Source organism: Pan troglodytes, chromosome 5, assembly GCF_028858775.2.
Source record: "Pan troglodytes isolate AG18354 chromosome 5, NHGRI_mPanTro3-v2.0_pri, whole genome shotgun sequence".
Lineage (NCBI taxonomy): Eukaryota > Metazoa > Chordata > Mammalia > Primates > Hominidae > Pan > Pan troglodytes.
The window spans coordinates 119122511-119148070 of record NC_072403.2 but is presented as its reverse complement, the minus strand read 5'-3'; the positions used below and the strand labels follow the sequence as shown (position 1 = coordinate 119148070).

At 40.9% G+C, this 25560-nt stretch overlaps 1 protein-coding gene across 4 annotated transcripts in view; it reads left to right on the top strand.

Annotated features, from left to right (window-relative positions):
* Positions 1 to 25560, top strand: part of PDSS2 (decaprenyl diphosphate synthase subunit 2) — a 308958-nt gene that overhangs the window by 231816 nt on the left and 51582 nt on the right. For 3 of the 4 annotated variants that reach the window (XM_001146753.8, XM_063813336.1, XM_054686179.2), the window contains 2 exons: positions 16818 to 16991; positions 18531 to 18662. In XM_001146753.8, coding sequence (XP_001146753.1) covers positions 16818 to 16991; positions 18531 to 18662 — 306 coding nt within the window. The remainder of the gene's footprint in view (positions 1 to 16817; positions 16992 to 18530; positions 18663 to 25560) is intronic. The other variant, XM_009451779.5, reaches the window with a different exon arrangement.

Here is a 25560-nt window from a genome sequence, read left to right as displayed (position 1 = left end):
ATTCTAAGAGGTTTTAAAAGTAAAACAATGAGTGCTGTATAAAAGCAGTAAGATACTCTGAGGTGTATTTCATTGGTCAATTTACTCACAACCTGTCCCTCACATTGTACCCAAGGCATGTATTAATGAGCTAATAAAACATGTCATGTCATGTTTTATTGTTTGCTGGGCATTTGTTCAAGCTTCTATCACTCACAAATAAAGACTTTGAAGATGCTAGTGGTGATAATAAATACCTTTAATTTTACTGGCATCCTTTTTTATAAAGTAACCACAGTCATAAATCGCTTGATGCAAGTAAAAATACTGAATTTATTCAGATTTAAAGACTATTGAGAGGAATTTATTTTGTTTGTTTGTTTATTTATTTATTTATTTTGAGATAGAGTCTCCCTCTGTCGCCCAGGCTGGAGTGCAATGGTGTGATCTCTGCTCACTGCAGCCTCTGCCTCCTGGGTTCAAGAGATTCTCTTGCCTCAGCCTCCCAAGTAGCTGGGATTATAGGCGCTTGCCACCACGCCCAGCTAATTTTTTGTATTTTTAGTAGAGATGGGGTTTCACCACGTTGGCCAGGCTGGTCTCGAACTCCTGGCCTCAGGTGATCTGCCCACCTCGGCCTCCCAAAGTGCTGGGATTACAGGTGTGAGCCGCCGCGCCTGGCCTAGCAAACTTTTTTAATTAAAAAAATAAAAGTAGCAAATGTTTTGTGAAGTATACATGTTAGAAATCAAATATAGGAGTATTAGATTAAATATGCAAAGTGGTAAAGTGAAGGTTGATATAGATATTGAGAAGGCAGAGAAACTGTTGGTGACTAAGAAAGCTTAGTATGTACAGTGGCCCTTTTGATTAAGTAGACCCTCAAATTTAGAGTGGATCTAGTTGATGAATGTTTTTATTTGTTAAATGTCTAAATTGAATTTGTACACCATTTGGAGGCACTCTAGGTTACTTACAACTATCACAGCAAAATATCTTAAAAGGCAGTTTATTTGCCTGAGAGATAAAACATCACTATTAGGCATGTAAAGTGTTTAATAGAATACCATTCTGATCAAAGGACAAGAGTAAGCCATTCAGAAAATGAAACCCAAGCCTTCAATTACCATCTGTCTATAGGCTGGTGAGTCCCAATTTTTATCTCCATCCTGGGTCACTGCTGGGCTCTGGAGCTAAATATTTAACTGTTTTCTCAACACCTCCACTTGAAGTTCTCACAGGCATCTCAGACTCAGGACATCTAAGACCACATATATGATCTTGCCCTTCAAAGCCATCCCATTGTTCTCTATCTTCATAAAACACATCACCATTCATTCAGATTTTCAAGTCAAAAACTTGTAAGTCATCCTTAATACTTCTGCTCCTTACCAGGTTCACCTGGTGCCTGCCTTACTCTTCCGTACCACCACCTTCACCAGAAGCATAACTGGGAGGGAGCAGAGAAGGAATTTCTCTTTGGAGCACTCTCTTTAAAAGTAGACTCTGGGCCCGATGCAATGGCTCAAGCCTGTAATCCCAGCACTTTGGGAGGCCGAGGCAGGCAGATCACTTGGTCAAGAGTTCAAGACCAGCCTGGCCAACATGGTGAAACCCGCCTTTACTAAAAGTATAAAAATTAGCCAAGTGTGGTGGCACACAACTGTAATCCCAGCTACTCAGGAGGCTGAGGCACGAGAATCGCTTGAACCTGGGAGGCGGAGGTTGCAGTGAGCTAAGATCGTGCCACTGCACTCCAGCCTGGGCCACAGAGTGAGACTCTGTCTCAAAAAAAAAAAAAAAAAAAAAAAAGGCACAGTGGCTTACACCTGTAATCCCAGCACTTTGGGAGGCCAGGGCCGGCAGATCACTTGAGGTCAGGAGTTCGAGACCAGCCTGGCCAACATGGTAAAACCCTGTCTCTACCAAAAATATTTAAAACATTAGCCAGATGTGGTGGCGGGCACTTGTAATCCAAGCTACTTGAGAGGCCGAGGCAGGAGATTCGCTTGAACCCAGGAGGCGGAGATTGCAATGAGCCGAGATTGTGCCCCTGGGCAACAGAGCGAGACTCTGTCTCAAAAAAAAAAGTAATTAAAAAAAAGGCTGGGTTTAGCTGGGCCGGGCGCGGTGGCTCAAGCCTGTAATCCCAGCACTTTGGAAGACTGAGGCAGGCGGATCATGAGATCAGGAGCTCAAGACCAGCCTGACCAACATGGTGAAACCACTTCTCTACTAAAAATACAGAAAAAATTAGCTAGGCATGGTGGCACACACCTGTAATCCCAGCTACTCAGGAGGCTGAGGCAGGAGAATCGCTTGAACCCCAGAGGCGGAGGTTGCAGTGAGCCGAGATTGCGCCACTGCATTCCAGCCTGGGCGACAGAATGAGACTCCATCTCAAAAAAAAAAAAAAAAAAAAAAAAAAAATCCAAAATCCTGAAAGTGATCCAAAAGATGCTTACATAGTCTGACCTCAGTCTGTCCCTCCAGCCTCACTTTCTACCATTCTCACCTTCACTGTCTGCATATCAGCCCTAATAGCTGATCCACAGACACCCTCCTCTGTATGGGCCATCCTTACAGCTTGGAACACACTTTTCCATCTCCTTCACTATTTACCCCTTATTTATGTTTCCTTTGTCAGCTCAAGTGTCATGTCCTCAGGGAAGCCATCTCCAGAAACCCCAGTCTCAGCCAAGTTCTTTTATTCCATGTGGTCATAGAAGTATGTTCATTTTCCTGCATCAGAAGTATCTCAGTTTGTAATTATATTTCTTTTTTTTGAGACAGAGTCTCGCTTTGTCGCCCAGGCTGGAGTGCAGTGGCGCAATCTTAGCTCACTGCTGCAAGCTCTGCCTCCCAGGTTCACGCTATTCTCCTGCCTCAGCCTCCCGAGTAGCTGGGACTACAGGCGCCTGCTACCATGCCCAGCTAAATTTTTTGTATTTTTAGTAGAGACAGGGTTTCATTGTGTTAGCCAGGATGGTCTCGATCTCCTGACCTCATGCTCCTTCTGCCTCGGCCTCCCAAAGTGCTGGGATTACAGGCGTGAGCCACTGCACCTGGCTATAATTATATTTCTTTGTGCGGTTATCCAATTGTTTGGCTTCCCCATTAGACTGTAATAACTATGAGAGCAAGAACTCTCTGGTTTTGCTCATTGGCATGAGTACTTACCTTGCACATAGAAGATATTCAGTCAATCTTTTTTTTATACTCAGTGAATCTTTAATAAATGAATAAATTGAGGAAGAACAAATGGCTAATAAGTGAAATGTCTTCCCAAGTTTAAATGAAGTGTCACTTTTTATCTGAAAAGTGAAACAATAATTCTACTTAATGGCAAGATAGTCTCAAACTTGGCTGGTTAGTATGCAGATCAAAAGAATTTTTCTAGAAAACAATTTGAAAGAATGTTTTAAGAGATTTTTATATATTCAGATCTGTTGACCCCAATAATTCTAATCACGGACTTCATCTGTGGTAGCCAGCCACCAAGATCACCCCCAATTAGCCCCACCTCCTTGTACGCCTTGTGCAAACCCTTCCTACATTGTACTAGAGTTGATCTGTGTGACCAATAATATAGAGTAGAAGCAATGGCATGTTACTTCCAAGATTAGGTTATAAAAGAGAGTGAAGAAGGCCAGGCACGGTGGCTCACGCTTGTAATCTCAGCACTTTGGGAGGCCAAGGCAGGCAGATCACAAGGTCAGGAGTTCAAGACCAGCCTGACCAATACAGTGATACAAAAATTAGCCGGGCATGGTGGCACACGTCTGTAATCCCAGCTGTTCAGGAGGCTGAGGCAAGAGAATCACATGAACCCGGGAGGCGGAGGTTGCAGTGAGCCCAAGATCATGCCACTGCACTCCAGCCTGGGCAACAGAGCGACACTCTTGTCTCAAAAAAAAAAAAAAAAAAAAAAAAAAAAAAAAAAAATATATATATATATATATATATATATATATATATATATATATATATATAGTGAAGCTTCCTTCGTCCTTCTTGGGTGTGTTCTTACTCTCCTGGATCACTTGCTCTAGGGAAGCCAGCTGCCATGGCACGTGAGTGGCCTGTGTGGCAAGAACTAAAGCCTACTGCCGACAACCATTTAATTGAGCTTGGAGCAGATTCTTCAGCCCCTTCATATGACTGTAGCCCTGGCCAACAGCATGACTGCAACCTCATGAGAAACCATGAGCCAGAACCAGCCAGCTGAGCCATTCCTGGATTCCTGACCCTCAGAAACTGTGAAATAATAAATGTCAGTTGTTTTAAGATGCTAGTTTGTTTTGCAGCAATAGATAACTAATACACCATCCTAAGGAAATACTTACATGTTCTAGTAGTTGTTAATGTTGGCATATCTAGATTTCGTATAGTGTAACCATTTTTTATCTTAGGGAGTAAATTCATTGGAATGCTTTCAGCAGCAAAAAAATGGAAAACCCAATTAAATAGATGTGCATATAAGTGAAGATGTATATTTTACTCTATATATATTTTACTCTAACTGTATATGCAGAGGTAGTCAGGCATCAGGGATAGTTTAACATGACAACTCAGCGCTATTGAAGCCCTCTCTGTCCGTGCTCTGCCTTCCTTACTGTTGTCTTTATCATCAGCCTGGTAGCAGTTAAGCTACAGTAGCCCTTGGTATGTCCTGTCAAGACAGGACAACGTCTAGAGGAAACAACTCCCACTTCTACGTGGGTCTTTCCTAGGAGCTCAGTGGTGGATTTCCCTCATATCTCTTAGGCTAGAATTGGATGATATATCATTTCCTAAATTAATCATTAGCAGGAGCAGTGAATACCTGAAGAAAATTACGGTTTTATTAGTAAGCAGGGAAAGGAGAGAGAAAAATGGATCCTGGATGAGCAACTGTCCTGTCCACAATAAGGAGTGATCTTGTTTCGCTTTTTGAGCAGCTCATATTGTTGTTGCTTCTCAATCCCCACTTTACCTCATCCTTGCACACCTAGAATACAGCACTCCATGCATGGGGATGGTTTCGGGATGAAACTGTTCCACTTCGTATCATCAGGCATTACGGAGGAGGCAACCTAGATCCCTGGCATGCACAGTTCACAACGGGGTTCACACTTCTGTGAGAATCTAATGCCCCTGCTGATCTGACAGAAGGTGGAGCTCAGGCAGTAATGCTCGCTCACCCACCGCTCACCTCTTGCTGTGCAGCCCAGTTCCTAAGAGGCCACAGAATTAGTACCAGTCCATGGCCTGGAGGTTGGGGACCCCTGCTCTAGATTCTGGGATTTCTTCAATGGATAATATTAAAGGGCTTGATTTACAAGTTTAAATGCTTTTGGTGGGTGGGGGGTGGGGGCGGGTACATAGATGTCATTCACTGTTAAATACAATCTACTTTTTTTTTTTTTTTCTTCCCTGAGACAGGGTTTTACTCTGCTGCCCAAGCTAGAGTACAGTGGCCTGAACGTGTCTCACTGCAGCCTTGACCTCCTGGACTCAAGCGATCTCCCCACCTCAGCCTCCCATGTGTGGCTGGAACCACAAGCATGTACCATCATGCCCAACTAGTTTTTGTTTGTTTGTTTGTTTTTTGAGATGGAGTCTCACTCTGTCACCCATCCTCGAGTGTGGTGGCATGATCTCAGCTCACTGCAACCTCCACCTCCCTCCCAGGCTCAAGCAGTCTTCCCACCTCAGCCTCCCGAGTTGCTGGGACCACAGGCACATGCCACCACAACTGGCTTGTTTTTTGTATTTTTGGTAGAGACAGAGTTTCACCATGTTGCCCAGGCTGGTCTCAAACTCCTGAGCTCAGGTGATCTGCCCACCTCAGCCTCCCAAAGTGCCAGGATTATAGGCATGAGCCACCATGCCTGGCCAATTTTTAAAAAAATGTTTGTAGAGCGCAGTGGTTCACACCTATAATCCTAGCACTTTGGGAGGCTGAGGCGGGCGGATCATGAGGTCAGGAGTTCGAGACCATCCTGGCCTCTGCTAAAGATACAAAAAATTAGCTGGGTGTGGTGACACACAGCTGTAATCCCAGCTACTCAGGAGGCTGAGGCAGGAGAATCACTTGAACCCAGGAGGCAGAGGTTGCAGTGAGCCGAGATTGCACCATTGCACTCCAGCCTGGGTGACAGGGTGATACTCCATCTCAAAAAAAAAAAATTTTTTTTTTGTAGAGACAGGGTGTCACTTTGTTGCCCAGGCTGGTCTTGACATTTTAGGCTTAAACTGTCCTCACATGTTGGCCTCCCAATGTGCTTAGATTACAGGTATGAGCAACCACACCCAGTCTACAACCTGCTTTTAAACCGTAAGATATATTAAGTATTGCATATATTCTGTTATGTGCTAAGAAAATGGAATCCAATTGCTATACTTCTGAGACTCATCTCTGCCACATACTACGGTCTAATCTTGGTCAAAATACATTCTTGAAATCTTACCTTTTTTTTTTTTTTTTTGAGACAGTCTTGCTCTGTCACCCAGGCTGGAGTGCAGTGGCACCATCTTGGTTCACTGCAACCTCTGCCTCCCAAGTTCAAGTGATTCTCCTGCCTCAGCCTCCTGAGTAGCTGGGATTACAGGTGCTGCCACCACGCCCAGCTAATTTTTTGTATTTTTAGTAGAGATGGGGTTTCACCATTTGGGCCAGGATGGTCTCGAGCTCCTGACATCAAGTGATCCACCCACCTCGGCCTCCCAAAGTGCTGGGATTATAAGTGTGAGCTACCATGCCCGGCCCTCCTTACCTATTAAATGGGAATAATGATAATTAATATTTCTGAGGGCTGTTATAATAAAGAACATAAAAGTGTCATCACATAGTTAGCTCCCAGGAGATATTAGATTGCATTCTTTTCCTTGCTTTTTTCTGATTCCCAAATGTGGAGATTTATTGACATTTTTCTATACTTGACCTTTTTTAAAAAAAATAATAAGGTATGTAAATTTTTGGCTGTCCAGTTTCTCAAAATAATTGAAAAGGCTAATTCAAAGCAAACATTTAACATGGTGAAATGGGTCATTAGAGAGATCTGGTGTCTCATCCAACCCAAATTTAGGTTGTATTTATAAAGATAGTGACCCAGAATATGAATCTGAAGTCCTAAGCATGAAAACAGGCGACATTTGCATACTTTTTTAAAAAGTACTTTTAACTTCACAGGCAGCTAGCTTCTTCGTTTCCACCTCTTCTTTTCTGATTATGTGAAAGGTAGCAGTTTGGCTTGGCAGGTTCTTGCTGGGGCTTTGACACCTTTCCGGGCCAATTAGTTCACCTTTGTTCTGTGACCATGGACCAGACCTTTAATCCTGAGCAGCCACTGTTACAAGTGCAGTTTGTTCTCATGTGAGTAGATATGTACAAATGTCTCACCACCATTAGAAAAGCAACTCAAAGTATCTCTCGCAGCAGTAAAGTAGGAGAGCAGCATATGGCTGAGCAAAACCACCAGTACCACTATCTCAAGCAAGCATCATCTTGCAAGTTTCAGTTTTTTTCCCGTGTTATTTGAACCAGCCTTACTTCAGCAAAAAGGTCATGTGACAGTGAGACCTACATTTAAAAAAAATTAACATACTTCTCTCTGATAGTCATTCAACAAGTATCTTGACATCTATCACCTTTCAGGAAAAAAAAGGAAATCCCGTCAAAAGTAAATATTCACTGAATGTATCCTCCTTTTCTGTATAATAAACCTTAGTAAAAACTGCACATATGTAAGTTGATGATATAGGTGTATCTTTTTTTTTTTTTTTTTTTTTTTTTTTTTGAGACGGAGTCTCACTCTGTCGCCCAGGCTGGAGTGCCATGGTGCGATCTCGGCTCACTACAAGCTCCACCTCCCAGGTTCACGCCATTCACCTGCCTCAGCCTCCCAAGTAGCTGGGATTACAGGCGCCCGCCACTACTCCCAGCTAATTTTTTGCATTTTTGGTAGAGACGGGGTTTCACCGTGTTAGCCAGGATGGTCTCAATCTCCTGACCTCGTGATCCACCTGCCTCGGCCTCCCGAAGTGTTGGGATTACAGGCGTGAGCCACCGCGCCCGTCCTGATATAGGTATATCTAAATCTCATTTACTCTGACTAATATGCATTCATTTCACAATTCTGTATATCTGGTATCTGAAGGTACTGATTTGGATGTGGTTATCATACTAGTTTCTTGGCATTTTACAATTTATACTAACTTTTCCTTTATAATAGAGCATGCTCTCTTAGTATATACACGGCAAGCTGATGGAAATGGAGGGATTTTGTTTCATTAGTAACCAAACTCATAAAAGGTAATAATGTTTAGGGAATAAAATTTCTGATTAACTTAGGAACAGTTAATTTGTGGTCCAATTAACTTATGGTAGTAGATTTCAGGGGACTATAAATTAATCGTTTCTTGGTTTTCTGAATTTTCTATTTTTTTTCCAGTGATCGTGTATTACTTGAATAATTTAAAATGTAGAAATGATGAATAATAAAAAGTCTTAATCACAGTAAGAAATATGTAATAAACAAAACTGAATCTTTGATTTTAGAGATCTTGCAATTATTCTGAAATAGAATTATCTATACATTCTATATATAGACATCTGTATCTATATAGTTATATCTATATATTGATATATATACATTCTATCCCTGGACTGTAAGCTTCTTGAAGACAGGCTGTTTATTAATCTTCATATCTATATTGCTTTGCAGAAAGCCTGAACCATAATAGAACCTTAATAAATGGGGTTTTTTTGCATGAATAAATGAGGATGATATGCAAACCACAGTTAATTGAGAGTCATACATTTTTTAAAATGTTAATTTAAACATTTGAGACCAATAAATGTAAAATATTATGCTCATTAGCTTTTTTCTTTCTTAACAGCTTTATTGAGGTATATTTTATGTCATAAAATTCACCCATTTCAAGCCTACGATTCAATGATTTTTAGTAACTTTTATCAAGTGATACAGTCATTACCATAAATCATTTTTAGAACATTTTCACACACACCCCTATAAGGTCCCTCATGCCCATTTACAGTTCCCACCCCCAGCCCCAGGCAATCACTAATCTACATTTCACATCAATGGAATTATACAAATATGTGGTCTCTTGTGTCCGGCTTCTTCCACTTAGCATAATGTTTTCGAAGTTCATCCATGGCATAGCATGTGTCAGTAATTCCTTTTTATTGCTGAATAGCATGTCATTATATGGCCATATCTACCCATTAGCTTTTAACATTTAAAACACACACACACATCTACTTAATAATGCAACAGATAAACAGGTACTATTCATTTAGCAAATACTTGAAACTTGAATATGGCCTAAGTGATTAAAAAATATAAAAGTGACTAGTACCAGGTCTAACCTTCAAGGAAACATATAAGAAATCATACAGTTCAGAGAGAATTAACTGCTGTGTCATAATATAAATAAGATAATGTTAGTCTAAAGAGGAAAATATTTGTGGTAGTATTTGAGAGCGCTCCTCAAAGAAGTGATACCTGGATTAGATTTAAAGTTCACACAAGTAGGCCAAGCGCAGTGGCTCATGCCTATAATCCCAGCATTTTGGGAGGCCGAGGCAGGTGGATCACCTGAGGTCAGAAGTTTGAGACCACCCTGGCCAACATAGCGAAAATCGTCTCTACTAAAAATACAAAAATTAGCCGGGTGTAGTGGTGCGCACCTGTAGTCCCAGCTACTTGGGAGGCTGAGGCAGGAGAATTGCTTGAACCTGGGAGGCGGAGGTTGCAGTGAGCCGAGATTGCGCCACTGCACTCCAGCCTGGGTGACAGAGCAAGACTCCATCACAAAAATAAATAAATAAAATAAATTCACGCAAGTGTGAAAATATGTATTTTATTCAAGAAACAGCAACTTCCCCTGTGTGTTAAATTCAGGCCTCAAAGGGGATATTTTGTGTAGGAGATGGGACTAGAAGTATTGCTTGGTACTATAAAAGGGAATGCCTTGAATGCTATGCTATAGAGTTCATCTTGATTCTATGAGCAGTAGAGAGGCATTAAAGGAGAATTTTTTTTTAATTAATTTTTTTTTTTTTTTTGAGACAGAGTTTCACTCTTGTCACCCAGGCTGGAGTGCAATGGCGTGATATCGGCTCACTGCAACCTCTGCCTCCTGGGTTCAAGTGATTCTCCTGCCTCAGCCTCCTGAATAGCTGGGATTACAGGCACCCACCACCACGCCCAGCTAATGTTTGCATTTTTAGTAGAGACAAAGTTTCACCATATTGGCCAGGCTGGTCTCAAACTCCTGACCTCAGGTGATCCGGCCGCCTTGGCCTCCCAAAGTGCTGGGATTATAGGCATGAGCCACCGCATCCAGCCTAAAGGAGAATTATTTCAATTCTTTATTCTGACCAAGTTAGGAAAGATAGAGGAAGGTACAAAAGAGGGAGAGAGATACCAAAAGAAAGACAAAAAATTAAACAAATATTTATTGCCCACCTAAGATACTATATTAGATGCTGATTGTGCAGCAGAGGCCAAACCAAGTCCTTGCTTTCATGGAACTTATAGTCTAGTAAAGGAGACAGACAATAACTCATTTAACAAATAAGTATATGAGTGGTCCAGTAATATCAAGGAAGAAAGGTTTAACGCAAGGTAAGGATATAGGAAATAATGGGGGAGGCTGGTAGACTATTAAAGATTAGTTGAAGTTTAAGTAGAGACCCAAAAGTAATGAGAAATCTAGCCATGCAAAAGTCTAGAGAGTGTATCTGCAGAACAGCAAGTGCAGAGGCCTCCTAGAGGCCAAGAGGCCTCTAGGAGGTGATGCCTAGAGTGTTTGGAACAGCTGGAGGCCATTATAGTTCTGGTTTGTGTTTTTAAAGGTCACCCTGGCAGTTGGGTGAACAACAGACTGTAACCTTTGTCAAAGTCAAATAAAATGTATAGAGAGCCAAATATCTAAATTTAACAGTTTACTTGAGAGGAAAGAATTGCAATTCAGGGTGTACACACAGACCAAATGGTCTTTAGTATGTCTGAAGAACAAAGAGAAGGTTGGAGGTTTTATGAAAAGGAGAAATGTTACATATTGCTCTTTGAGAAAGTTCATCCGCACTAGTAAGGTTCTGGGGAGTTGGCAGATTTTGATTAGTGAATGATAGTGGTGGGTAAAATTAGTCTTAGAGTTGCAGCAAGTTATTTCAGCAACTATTAGATAAAACTGATTTCAGATTATAGCAGGCAGCTTGAGCAGCCAGGCTTGCAGAGACTTACAGTTTTGGAGCAATGTTACATATTCTAAGTCCTTTTTCCTCCTGTGACTTCTCAACTCTGTTTTAGTCAGGTGTGACAAGATTGACCCAATTTCTGTGATCAACTTTCACACTTTGTACATATTTCATTTCGCATGTATGTAGGTTTATCTGTAGGATTAATTCCTGGACATGGGATTCCTGAGTCACAGGGCAAATTCACTTATAATTTTGATAGAGATTGTGGAATTTCCAGCTAGTTTCCACTTCCACCAGCCATATTTGAGAGGCCTATTTGGTCACAGCCTTACCATCACTAAGAGGGAAGCTGAGAGTTTTTTTTTTTTTATTGGTCAGAAGTCACTAAATCAAGATGTTGACAGACTTGTATTCTTCCTGGAGTTCTATTGGAAAATCCATTTCCTTGCCTTCTCTAATTTCCATGTTTATTCCTTGGCTCATGGCCCCATCTCTCATCTTCAAATTTCTCTCTCCTGTCATTAAATTACCTTTTATGACTTTGACTGTGCCTCCCTCTTATAAGGACTACTATGATTACATTGAGCCCATCCAGTTAAACCAGAGTAATCCCCTCATTTCAAAATCCTGAATTTAATTACATCTGCATAGTCCCTTTTGCCTTGTAAGGTAACATTCATAGCTTCCAGGGATTAGGATATAGACATCTTTGCTTAAACATTGAGCATTGTTAGCCTACCTCAGGAGATTCACCGTTTGTCTGTGATAGGAAATATGAATTGTTTTCCTCATTGTCCTTTGTCTCCTAACATTGCCTGTGGTTTTGTGGTTGTTTTGCTGTTTTTGCCATTTAGAGTTTATCCTGGTAAATAGTACGAAATGCAGCTCAGACTTTATTTTTTCCAGATAGCTCTTTAGTTGTACCAGCACCATTTACTGAAAAGTTCAACTTCTTCCTAAAATATAGCAAATCCCTATATATAGTTTGGTTGCTTTCTGGACTTTCTATTTTGTTCCCTAGTCTGTCTCTCTATCTAAAAAGTACATATTTTTAAAATTTCTGAGATTTTACAGCATGTTATAGTATCTGGTAAGGCTTAGACAAAATTTGCTGTCCCTCTCCACCCCTCCCCCAATACACACACATTCATTGCTCTTCTTTTTCAAGATTTTCCTGGCTGCTCTTCTTTGTTTATTTTTCCCATATGAACTTCAGTTTGCCCAGTGTCAGAGGGAAAAGGTATTGTTAGTTTTATTGGAGTAACTTATGAGGTTGGATCTTACTATCTTTGAACATGATATGTCTTTATATTCATTCGAGTTATCTTTGTTCCTGCAGTAGTATTTTAACATTTTCTTCATTCAGTTTTGCGCATTTCTAAGCTTATTCCCAGGTTTTATTTTTTGTTTTTTGTTTTTTTTGGTTTTCTTTGAGATGGAGTCTGGCTCTGTTGTCCAGGTTAGAGTGCAGTGGCGCGATCTCAGCTCACTGCAACCTCTGCCTTCCTGGTTCGAGTGATCCTCCTGCCTCAGCCTCCCAAGTAGCTGGTACTACAGGAGTACTTCACCATGCCCGGCTAATTTTTGTATTTTTAGTAGAGACTGGGTTTCACCATGTTGGTCAGGCTGGTCTCAAACTCTTGACCTCAGGTGATCCGCCCCCTCACCCTCCCAAACTGCTGGGATTACAGGTGTGAGCCACCTCATCTGGCCTTATTCCTAGGGTTTTTTCTTTGTTTTGGGTTTTTTGTTTTATTTTGGTTTTTTTTGGACAGGGTCTCCCTTTGTTGCCCAGGCTGGAGTGCAGTGGCAAAATCTCAGCTCACTGCAGCCTCTGCTTCCCAAGCTCACGTCATTCTCCTGCCTCAGCCTCCCAAGTAGCTGGGACTATAGGCGCAAGACACCACACCCAACTAATTTGTGTATTTTTGGTAGAGACGGGATTTCACCATGTTGCTCAGGCTGGTCTCTAACTCCTAAACTCAAGTAATCTGCCCACCTCTGCCTCCCAAAGTGCTGGGATTACAGGCATGAGCCACCGTTCCCGACCTTATTCCCAGTTTTTTAATCTTTTATTTTTGTATTCATAATGAAAGAAAAGACCCTATTTATAAAACTTACTGATTAGTTTTTATGTATGAAAGCTATAGTTAATACAATTTATTATGTTAATAATGAATTATTAATTTTAGACACTGCTACCTTACTGAATTATCTTCTTGTTTATAGTAGTTTTTTAGTTGAATCTCTTGATTTTCCCAGTATGCAGTTATATTGCCTTCAAACAGTAAGAGTTAAACTCATCTTTCCTAATTTGTTTACATCTACCTTTCTCTTATCTCTTCTATTACATTGTAAATATCAGTGGTGTTGTGTGCATCTCTGTCTTACTCCTGACATTAGTGAGAAAGGCTCATGTTTCCTCATAAAATATTTGCTGACTTTTGGGCTGACACACACACCCCTATCACATTAAAGAAATACACATCAGTTGCTATTTTTTTATTTTTTAGAGTTAGGGTTCTCACTGCGTCATCCAGGCTGGACAGCAGTAGCATGATTATGGCCCACTGCAGCCTTGAACTCCTGGGTTCAAGTGATCCTCCCTCCTCAGCCTCCTGAGTTGCTACGATTACAGGTGTGAGCCACTGCACCCAGCTCTTCCTATTTTATTCTGGACATTTTTTCTCATCAAGAATAGGAGTTGAATTTTGTCAAATACCTCTGCAGTATATATGGAGAGATAATATGGTTTTTCTTAGGTTTATTAATATATATTGTCACATTTTAAAATACATTCTCAGATTTATAAAATTAAGTATGTTATAATTTATACCTAATGTTTTGTAAAGAAGGTCTTAACATTATGCATTGTTTCTCTCCTGTGTGGCTTTTCTGTCATTATCCAATGCTGTGTTGCATATTTGCAACCATTGCCATAAGTGGAATTTTTTTTGTTGTTCAAATACTTAATAAAATTAAGGTGATGTTGGGCATGGTGGCACACACCTGTGATCCCAGTTACTTGGAAAGCTGAGGTGGGAGGATTGCTTGAGCTCAGGAGTTTGAGACCAGTCTGGGCAATATAGCAAGACCCCATCTCAAAAACATTGCATGAAGTTAAGCTAATAATTTGATTTGACCAGTGGGCTGAAGATGCCCCTCAACATGGCAGAAGAGGAGGGGGCTCTATTTCAGCTGACCTTTTGGTGACCACTTTTTTTTCTTAATATTTTTTATTTTGTCTCCAAGCAATTGTGAAAAGAGAAAGGATTATAGGATCAGGAGCAGGAAGAAAAGTGTATTGAGTTAATTAATCCTTCTGGGTAGGTTCCAGTTAGTTTGACGTTTCAAATAAATGCCATAAAATGAACATTGTTTTATATGTTTGCTTCAGCATTCCTTTCCTCAGAGCCCTACTGTCCAATGCTGAGCACTTAAATTGTGGCTAGTGAGGTGTTGTAAGTGTAAAATGCACAGTGATTTTGAAAACTTAGTATAAAAAAAGTGTAAAGGCCAGGCGCGGTGGCTCACGCTTGTAATCCCAGCACTTTGGGAGACCGAGGCGGGTGGATCACGAGGTCAGGAGATCAAGACCACGGTGAAACCCCGTCTCTACTAAAAATACAAAAAATTAGCCGGGCGTGGTGGCGGGCGCCTGTAGTCCAGCTACTCGGAGAGGCTGAGGCAGGAGAATGGAGTGAACCCGGGAGGCAGAGCTTGCAGTGAGCCGAGATCGCGCCACTGCACTCCAGCCTGGGTGACACAGAGAGACTCCGTCTCAAAAAAAAAAAAGTGTAAAATAGCTCACTAATAATTTTCATATTCAATATATGTTTAAAATGATATTTGGATATATTGGGATAGATAAAATATGTCATTAAGATTAATTTTACCTGTTTCCACTTTTTTTTATATAGCCACTAGAAAAGTTTACATTACATATGTGGTTCACATTATATTTCTGTTGGACAGCATTGGTCTAGAGGTGGTAGATGTGTATATATTTATTTATAAATTATATCCTCTTTTACACCTTGTTTCTTATGAGAATAAACTTTCATGAAGACTATAATATTCATTCTCCATTATAATAGATTACATCTTCTCTGATTTTTCTTTCTTTTGCTTTGTTTGTTTCTTTGTTTTGAGACAGTCTTGCTCTTTCGCCCAGGCTGGAGTGCAGGGGTGCAATCTCGGCTCACTGCAACCTCTCCCACCCAGGTTCAAGTGATTCTCCTGCCTCGGCCTCCCAAGTAGCTGGGATTACAGGCACCTGCCACCACACCCGGCTAATTTTTCTATTTTTAGTAGAGACAGGGTTTCACCATGTTAGCTAGGCTAGTCTTGAACTCCTGACCTCGTGATCCACCCACCTCAGCCTCCCAAAGTGCTGGGATTACAGGCGTGAGCCACCATGCCCACCCTTCTTTTTCTCTTTTTAAGATAGAGGGTAAGCTGGGCGCAGTGGCTCATGCCTGTAATTCCAGCACTTTGGGAGGCCAAGGCAGGCAGATTACCTGAGACCAGGAGTTCAAGACCAGCCTGGCCAACATGGTGAAACCCCATCTCTACTAACAAAAAAAAAAAAAAAATTATCTGGGTGTGGTGGCTTATGCCTGTAATCCCAGTACTTTGGGAGGTCAAGGCTGGCAGATCACTTGAGCTCAGGAATTCAAGACCAGCCTGGGCAACATGGAGAAACTCTATCTACAAAAACTACAAAAAATTAACTTGGTGTGGTGGTGCATGCCTGTGGTCCCAGCTACTTGGGAGGCTGAGATGGAAGGATCGCTTGAGCCCGGGAGGTCAAGGCTGCAGTGAGCCATGATCATGCCACTACGCTCCAGCTTGGGTGACAGAACAAGACCCTGTCTCAAATAAAAAGAGGGGGAGAGAAAGAGACAGACAGGGTCTTGCTCTGTCATCCTGGCTGTAGTGCAGTGGTGCAATCATAGCTTACTTATAACCTTGAACTCCTGGGCTCAAGTGATCTTCCTGCCTCAGCCTCCTGAGTAGTCAGGACTACAGGGGCACACCCACTTGCCTGGCTATTTTTTTTTTTTTTTGTAGAGTCTTGCTGTGTTGCCCAGGCTGGTCTCGAACTCCTGGCCTCAAGCAATCCTCCTGCCTTGGCCTCCCAAAGTGCTTGGACTATAGGCATGAGCCACCATGCCCAGCCTTATTTTTCTATTTAATTATTTCTAAGAAAATGTAGTTCCTTCCATATGCCCTTGACATTTTCACATAAATTAAATGCAATAGGCTTCTTGTGCTTAATACCAGCACTTAAGAACTGATATTGACTATAGAAGGGAGTTAGTTTGAAATCTTTCTACTTTTTCCCTTATCCTGTAGGGTATATTTTAATAGAAGTTCCCTAGCTTAGAATAAAATTTGCTTTAACATTTCTTTAACTTTCCCCCTATTACCATAAAAAAGCAGTTTTCCCACCACATTCTTTTTAGGTAGAGCTGAGGTTAGGCATCTTTTAGTTCTGTCTTGTTCCAATAGCCTGAGTGTTTTTGAATAGTTCGTTTCTTAACTTTTTTATTCTTCAAAAACAGAAACAATTAAATTACTCCTAAAGTCTTTTTTATCTTGGCTTTTGTTACATTTTTAGGAAAGTTATATCACAGATGATATTGGAATATCGACTTGGAAGGAGCAGACTTTTCTCTCCCATGGTGCCTTACTAGCAAAGAGCTGCCAAGCTGCAATGGAATTAGCAAAGCATGATGCTGAGGTTCAGGATATGGCATTTCAGTATGGGAAGCACATGGCCATGAGTCATAAGGTACTTTGCACACCCTTTATCTTTTTTCAGTACTTAAATAGCTAAAACGACACACAAGAAACCTTTTGCCATTTAATAAGCTGCTTTTATATTTCAAAAATGCTTATTGTGTGGTTCAAATCTGTCAGTCCTGGATGATTGTTATGTAATGTAAATAGTATAATTGCTAAGTATTGTGTAATTCTTACAGAAAGCCACAGTTTACTTGAACCATTTTTGTGATGTTTGTCTTTTCTTCCCACCTGAAAGGGTTCTTGAGAGAACTCTTACATATTATTAAATAACATATTTACAGACTGGAATATATTCACATAATGGAAGAATATTTGTCTTTTTTGTTACAGTTCCCTTATAGCTTTTTTTTTTTTTTTTTTTGAGATGGAGTCTCGCTCTGTCACCCAGGCTGGAGTGCAGTGGTGCAATCTCAGCTCACTGCAACGCAACCTCTGCCTCCCAGGTTCAAGCAATTCTCCTGCCTCAGCCTCCTGAGTAGCTGAGATTACAGGCACATGCCACCACGCCTGGCTAATTTTTGTATTTTTAGTAGAGACGAGGTTTCACCATGTTGGTCAGGCTGGTCTCGAATTCCTGACCTCGTGATCTGCCTGCCTTGGCCTCCCAAAGTGCTGGGATTACAGGTGTGAGCCACCACGCCTGGCCCCTTATAGCTCTTTATATAAAACATGTTATGAAAAGTTAATAAAATTCAGAAATATAGTGAATAAAATTGAAAGCTTTAATTTTAATAACTAATTCTTTGCATGGGCATATGAAATCTAAAATATCTCAAGATTAGCTGCTGTGTTGTTGCCTCTCTATATATATATAATTTTAAATTTAATTTAATATATACTATTCAGATGTTACTTAAATAGTTCATAAGGGGGGGAATATATACATATATAATATCTCCAGGTGAGCTTTTTGCATATTTTATTTAATCTTAGATTAGTTTATTAAGCAATTCTATTTATTAAATCTTTATCTAAATCTTTTCCTTTAACTTAAAAAGTAAAATAAAGACCGCCACCCACTAGAAAAGGAATGTATTAGGGAATAATTCTGGAGAATTTTACAGGTTATTGTTAATCATCTGAAATTTTTTTTTTTTTTTTTTGAGACGGAGTTTTGCTATCTCCCAGAGGGGAGTGCAGTGGCGCGATCTCGGCTCACTGCAACCTCTGTCTCCCAGGTTCAAGCGATTCTCCTGCTTCAGCCTCCCTAGTAGCTGGAATGTGTGTGCCACCACACCCGGCTAATTTTTGTTTTTTTAGTAGAGATGGGGTTTCGCCATTTTGACCAGGCTGGTCTCAAACTCCTGACCTCAGGTGATCCACCCATCCCAGCCTCCCAAACTGCTGAGATTACAGGCGTAAGCCACTGCACCTGGCCTGAAATATTCTTTTATTAAAGTATATCTAAAAACTGCATTCCTTAAGCTTCATATTTCACTGCATTAACTGGTACTTTCTGAATATAACTAAAACATACTAGTGTATATACATTTCACTAATTTACTCATTTAATTGCTTCTTGTAGATAAATTCTGATGTCCAGCCTTTTATTAAAGAAAAGACCAGTGACTCCATGACTTTTAATCTAAACTCAGCTCCTGTAGTCTTACATCAGGAATTTCTTGGAAGAGATTTGTGGATTAAACAGATCGGAGAGGTAAAATGAAATTACTCCTGTTTTAGGTACCAGTAGTAATTAGTGGATTTTAGAACATAATTGATATTTCTTGGTGATATATGGCATAGATGAGCCTTAGGCATATTCACGTAACAGGTAAAATTCTTTCTTTGTAATCTTCATTTTTAAGAGGTAAAAGATTAGTTAAAGTTACAGATTGCAGTACTGAATTTTTCTATTATCTGAGTTCTTAGAATACTGCAACACAAAACTAGTGCCTGTGGTGAATGCTAATTAACTCAGATGACTTTTTTTTTCTAAAGGCTTTCAAAAATTGGGCTATGGTAATAGCACCACCCTATAACTGACTGCAATTTCCCATCTGTGGACTCTCGCACAAGCTGCAGAATTCCAGGAGCTCCGTCTGTCAGCTCATTGGGTTATTTTAAAACAAACTTGGACCCTGAATACTTGTTCTGAGGCATTATCAAAGGGGGGGGGGGGGGGGGGGGGAAGCATGGCAAAGTGGGAGGGGTAAAGGGGCTTGAATTGGGTGAATTTCTCATTTTGGCAGATGAGAGGGAACTTTTTTGGTTTTCTTTTAATTCAGAAACTCTAGTGCAAAACTTCTTGCCTTTTTAGCCAAAGCCTCTTGGAATTTATTTAACTTCGTGGCTGTAATTGGTTGGGTTAATCTGAGGCTCTGGACAGAGAAACCAGGCACAGCTGAGGGTGGGGGTAGCCACCATCCTTAAAGGAGAGAGCATGGGTGGGCGCAGTGGCTCATGCTTGTAATCCCAGCACTTTGCGATGCCAAGGCAGGAGGATCACTTGAGCTCTTGAGTTCAAGACCAACAACATAGTGAAACCTCATCTCTACAAAATTAAAGTTTTTGAAATTAAAAAAAAAAAAAAAAAAAAGCTTAGAGCCTAAGTGAGTATCTGCGTTCTGAAAGATTTCCCTTCTCCCAACCCTTATTGATTCTCAAAATGCTGGCTGCCAACTTAAAATTCCTCATATTCAACAAGTAGAAAACTGGAGGATTTCTTTCTGAAGAAACTGTCAAACTCAGGAGAAAAAGCCTTGCAGATGTGGATATTTGGGGCCTCCTCAGTAAACATGCCATATCCCTGAGCAGTCCTCCTACAGCAAGACCCACCACTTGACAAGCCTTAGAGGATCTAAGTGCCCAGAATATCCGCTGCCTTACTCTGAAGCAGAATAGGAAAAGAGGACCACTGGGCATTTGAGAAAAGCTGCTTCCACGAAACAGCAAGTCAAAAACAAACTGATAAAAAGGGAACTTAGAGGAAATAGAGACAATGCAATCAAAGGCAGATGTTTTTCAAAGCACTATAATCAATATACTTGACAAGGAAGGATATTAAATCCATGGTATAATAATAGATGATCCATTAAAAAGGACAATTCAAGAATAAAAATTAGAATTATAAAATATAAAAATATGATTGCAGAATTTTTTAATCAGAAGAATGGAAGATACAAATGAAAAAATCGCCTAGAAAAGTGGACAAAAAAGATGATTTTTTAAAAAAAGAAAAAAAATAAGAAAACTAAGGACTCTTTCAGGAAACCTTGTATCTATTAAGAGTCACAGGCCAGGCTGGGCACAGTGGCTCACACCTGTAATCCCAACACTTTGGGAGGCCAAGGCAAATGGATCGCCTGAGGTCAGGAGTTCGAGACCAGCCTGGCCAACGTGGTGAAACGCTGTCTCTGCTAAAAATACAAAAATTAGCTGGGCGTGGTGGTGCACACCTATAAGGCAGAGGCTGCAGTGAGCGAGATCGCGCCATTGCACTCTAGCCTGAGCGACAAGAGCTAAACTCCGTCTCAAAAAAAAAAAAAAAAAAAGTCACAGGCCAGGTGTGGTGGCTCATGTCTGTAATCCCAGTAATCTGAGCACTTGGGAGGCCAAGGGGGTGGATCCCTTGAGGTCAGGAACTCAAGACCAGCCTGACCAACATGGTAAAACCCTGTCTCTACTGAAAATACAAAAAGTAGCTGGGTGTGGTGGTGCACGCCTGTAATCTCAGCTTCTCAGGTGGCTGAGGCACAAGAATCACTTGAACCAGGGAGGTAGAGGTTGCAGTGAGCCAAGATGGAGCCACTGCACTCCAGTCTGAGCGACACAGTGAGACTGTCTTTAAAAAAAAAAAAAAAAAAGGCCAGGTATGGTGGCTTACACCTGTAATCCCAGCACTTTGAGAGGCCAAGGCAGGTGGATCACCAGAGGTCAGGAGTTCGAGACCAGCCTGACCAACATGGTGAAACCCTGTCTCTACTAAATACAAAAAATTAGCCAGGCTTGGTGACTCATGTCTCTAATCCCAGCTACTCGGGAGGCTGAGGCAGGAGAATCGCTTGAACCCAGGATGCAGAGGTTGCATTGAGCCAAGATTGCGCCACTGTACTCCAGCCTGGGCAACAAGAGTGAAACTCTGTTTCATAAAAAAACAAAAAAACAAAAAAAACAAAAAAACAAGTCATAGACAGAGAAAACTAAAAACAGAGGTAAGAAAATTAACAAATTTTTAAAAATAAAAATAATGGCTGGACATGGTGGCTCATGCCTGTAATCCCAGCACTTTGAGAAGCCGAGGTGGGCAGATCACTTGAGGTCAGGAGTTTGAGACCAGCCTGGCCAACATGGCAAAACCCCATCTCTATTAAAAATACAAAAATCAGCCGGGCATGGTGGCCCGGGCCTGTAATCCCAGCTACTCAGGAGGCTGAGGCCCGAGAATCACTTGAACACTGGAGGCAGATGTTGCAGTGAGCTGATCACACAACTGCACTCCATCCTGGCCAGCAGAGTGAGACTCTGTCTCACAAAAAAAAAAAAAAAAAAAAAAGACACTTTACTGAGTTTATTTTAATCTTCTAAATTGTAATGTACATTTTTATGTAAAGCTTTATAAGATAACCATCTTGTTCTGTGAATGCCTCCTAGTCAGAAATAGGGAACACAATTTGCATAACACCTAGGAGGGGACATTCCACCCTAAATCTCAAGGAGGTTGCTTATTAATCCTGAAATTAGTTCTCTTTCTGATTTTTTCATGTTATTTACCCTCCTGGATATCTTTGAGATCCTTTCCTTCCCTCCCCTAAAGCCCTCTCCTTCAGTTTTGAATTTGATTGCAAGATCCTTAACAATAATAGCAAACTCAGGCCGGGTGTGGTGGCTCACGCCTGTAATCCCAGCACTTTGGGAGGCCGAGGCAGGCGGATCACGAGGTCAGGAAATCGAGACCATCCTGGCTAACATGGTGAAACCCCGTCTCTAGTAAAAATACAAAAAATTAGTCGGGCACGGTGGCGGGCGCCTGTAGTCCCAGCTACTCGGGAGGCTGAGGCAGGAGAATCACTTGAACCCAGGAAGCGGAGGTTGCAGTGAGCTGAGATCGCACCACTGCACTCGAGCCTGGGCGATAGAACAAGACTCCGTCTAAAAAAAAAAAAAACAACAATAGCAAATTCATCTTTGAATTACCCATAGTACCTGCCACAGTGGCTTACTTGGAGTAATTACCAAATTAATATTTGTCAAAAAGTGAGTGTGGTGTGGTCTTGCAGGTTGAGACTGTTTGGTGGCAGCCCGGTTTTGTTAGAGTTAAGTTGGTATAACAGAAATGGCCCACAGAGGACCAGGATTTGGAAGGTCAGATCAAGATTGTCCAGCCCTTATGAGCTGCATGCAGCCCAGAACAGTTTTGAAAGTGGCCCAACACAAGTTCATAAACTTTCTTCAAACATTATGAAGGTTTTTTTGCAATTTTTTTTTTAGCTCATCAGCTACCATTAGTGTTCATGTGTTTTATGTGTGGCCCAAGACAATTCTTCTTCTTCCAGTGTGGCCCAGGGAAGCAAAAAGATTGGACGCTCGTGGTCTAGATTCTAATTTGGACTCTGCTAGCATCTAAGTAAACTTAATCACATTCTCTCATATCCCCATTATTCTTTTCTGTAAAATGATGGCATTAAACTAGATCTTTTCCAAAGTCCCTTTCAGCTCTAAAATAAATCCAAGAACTAGTTCTCTTAGACAAGAGATGCATTATAAGAAAAATATTTATCTCTATTAGAAACAGGCCGGGCATGGTGGCTCACACCTGTAATCCCAGCACTTTGGGAGGCCGAGGTGGGCGGATCACCTGAGGTCAGCAGTTCCAGACCAGCCTGTCCAACGTTGTGAAACCCGGTCTGTACTAAAAATACAAAAATTAGCTGGGCATGGTGGCGCATGCCTGTAATCCCAGCTACTCAGGAGGCTGAGACAGGAGAATCACTTGAGCCCAGGAGGCAGAGGTTGCAGTGAGCCAAGATCGCACCAGTGCACTCCAGCCTGGGTGACAGACTGAGATTCTGTCCCCCGCAAAAAAAGAAACATTTACAAGTTTTAACACTAAGAAACAGAAAAATCTTGCTGTCAATGATGGAAGTCACCTGTGATTTCTTATTACCACATTTAAAATTACTTCTTTACTCTGCCCAGGCAGGTTTGTGTCTCATCTACTGTTTTGATTTCCTGCTTGGAAAGACTGAGAATTATTGACTAGACAAGGAAGCCAGGAGGTGACATACTCTCGATACCCGTTCAGCACCATTGTGAAGCTAGGAGCAAGAGCACCCCTGGGATTTTCCTTATCAGGCTGTGCCACCTCTTCTCCAGCAGCTCCTTTCTCCTGAAAAATCTTAGGATTAGGTAGCCCTCTTCCATCACAACTATAGGCCTATGGATGCATGTGCATGTTGACACACACGCACACAATCACACTCTTTCACAAAAGGCAGTTAAGACCGGAAACAGCTGAAAAACATTTGCTGAGCATTTTCTCCATACTAAATTCTACAGATCTCTCCCTGCCTTAATTTTAAATTTAAATTTGTAGCTGCTGAGAAATAATGATCAGGAAAAAATACTGTTAGTGAATGGGTTATTCACCCTGGGGAGGTGAAGTCATTACTCAGTTATCATTTTGATTCCTAATAAAAGAAAGTAGAATCCTTCAGAGCACCACAGAGCTCTGACTCTCTCAGGGAGTCCAGGGGCTATTGCAGGTCAGCAAGCTTTATTTTTAATGATCCTTCTAGTTTTCTGCTGCCACTATAAGTCACCTGAAGAAATAAGAATTATGGTTAGATTTTCTTGGCTATTCCTAATAGTACTGAAATGTCACTTGGGCTTGTGACATTCTGACACTGTCATGAAATACCTTAAGTGTACTACAAATTACCATTGCTAAGCTGTAACTCGCTTGTCCCTAGATAGCTTACTATTGCTCCTTATTCAGAAAGTAAAACAAAGACTGCTAGGCAAGACTGGTGTGCGTGAAAATAACACATGCCTATTCTTAAACAAAAGAGAAAATGCACATGCAGATTCCTCAGTAATAACACATGTGATACTCTTCTAGTTCTTTAAGACATTTTTAGTGGTTTCAAAAGGAATAATATTAATATCATCCTCTATCATAGAAGGTATACAATGTAGGCATTTGAAAGAACTATATGCATGACCACAAAGACTATGAAATGGCTCTAGATATCTCCTAAATTAAAATATTTCTTAAGGCTTTCTGTTGCACTTAAGGAAACAAAGTGCTTGACTACAGGAAATACAGAAATAAGTTGCCTAAAGGTTGTCTATGGCCCAGTAGAGAGGAGATAAGATAAATACATAAATATAGAAACATAAGGAATACTGTGATTCATGCCACTTGGGGAGCATAGAGGAAAGACAATTGATGTTCAGTTGGAAAAGTCAAGAAAGAGGTTTATGAAGTCAGTATTAATAATATGTGAGATAGTCCTTAAAGAAGATTGGATAGCAAAGATGAGAATGGGGGCTTCCTAGGCAAAGGAAACCATGAAAAAGTGATACAGGTGCAGGCATACAATGTTGTCAAATTTTAAAAAGTGTCTTAATTTGGGTGGAATGTGAAAAACATAGGGTAGTATCAGGGACAGATGAAGAATTGCTCTGAAATAGTAATAACTATATTTAAAAGACTGGTTTATGTAAAAATATGTACATGAATGTTCAGATCAGCAATATTCACAACATCCAAAAGGTAGAAATAGCCCAGTGTCTATCAACTGATAAATGGAGAAGCAAAATGTGATATAGCCATACAATGGAATATTACTCAGCCATGGAAAGGAATGAGGTATTGATACATGCTGCAACATGCATGGGCCTTTAAAACATTATATTATAAGCAGTGCGTGGTGGCTTATGCCTGTAATCCCAGCACTTTGGGAAGCCGAGGTGGGCGGATCACGAGGTCAGGAGATCGAGGCCATCCTGGCCAACATGGTGAAACCTCATCTCTACTAAAAATACAGAAATTTGCCGGGTGTGGTAATAGGCACCCGTAGTCCCAGCTACTTGGGAGGCTGAGGCAGGAGAATCACTTGAACCCGGGAGGCGGAGGTTGCAGTGAGCCTCGATCATGCTACTGCACTCCAGCGTGGGGACAGAGTGAGACTCTGTCTCAAAAAAAAAAAAAAAAAAAAAATTATAATAAGTGAAAGAAGCCAGATGTAAAAGGCCACATATCATGTGATTCCATTTATGTGAAACATCCAGAGTAGACAAATCATAGAGACAGAAAAAAGACTAGTGGTTGCCCAGGGTTGGGGAGAGGCGAAGGGGGAGAGACTGTTTAATGGGTACAGGTTTCCTTCTGGGGTAATAAAAATGTTTGGCACTTGTTAGTGGTGATGATTGCATAACACTGTGAATGTACTAAATGCCACTGAATTATACTGTTTTAAATGATTAAAATGATTAATTTTATGTTATGTAAATTTTACCTAAATTTTTAAAAGACTTTGGGATGTTTGCCTATGGAAAACCAACTTGATGAAGAAGTCATGAAGCAGACATTGAAAGTTTTTGAGCCTGAT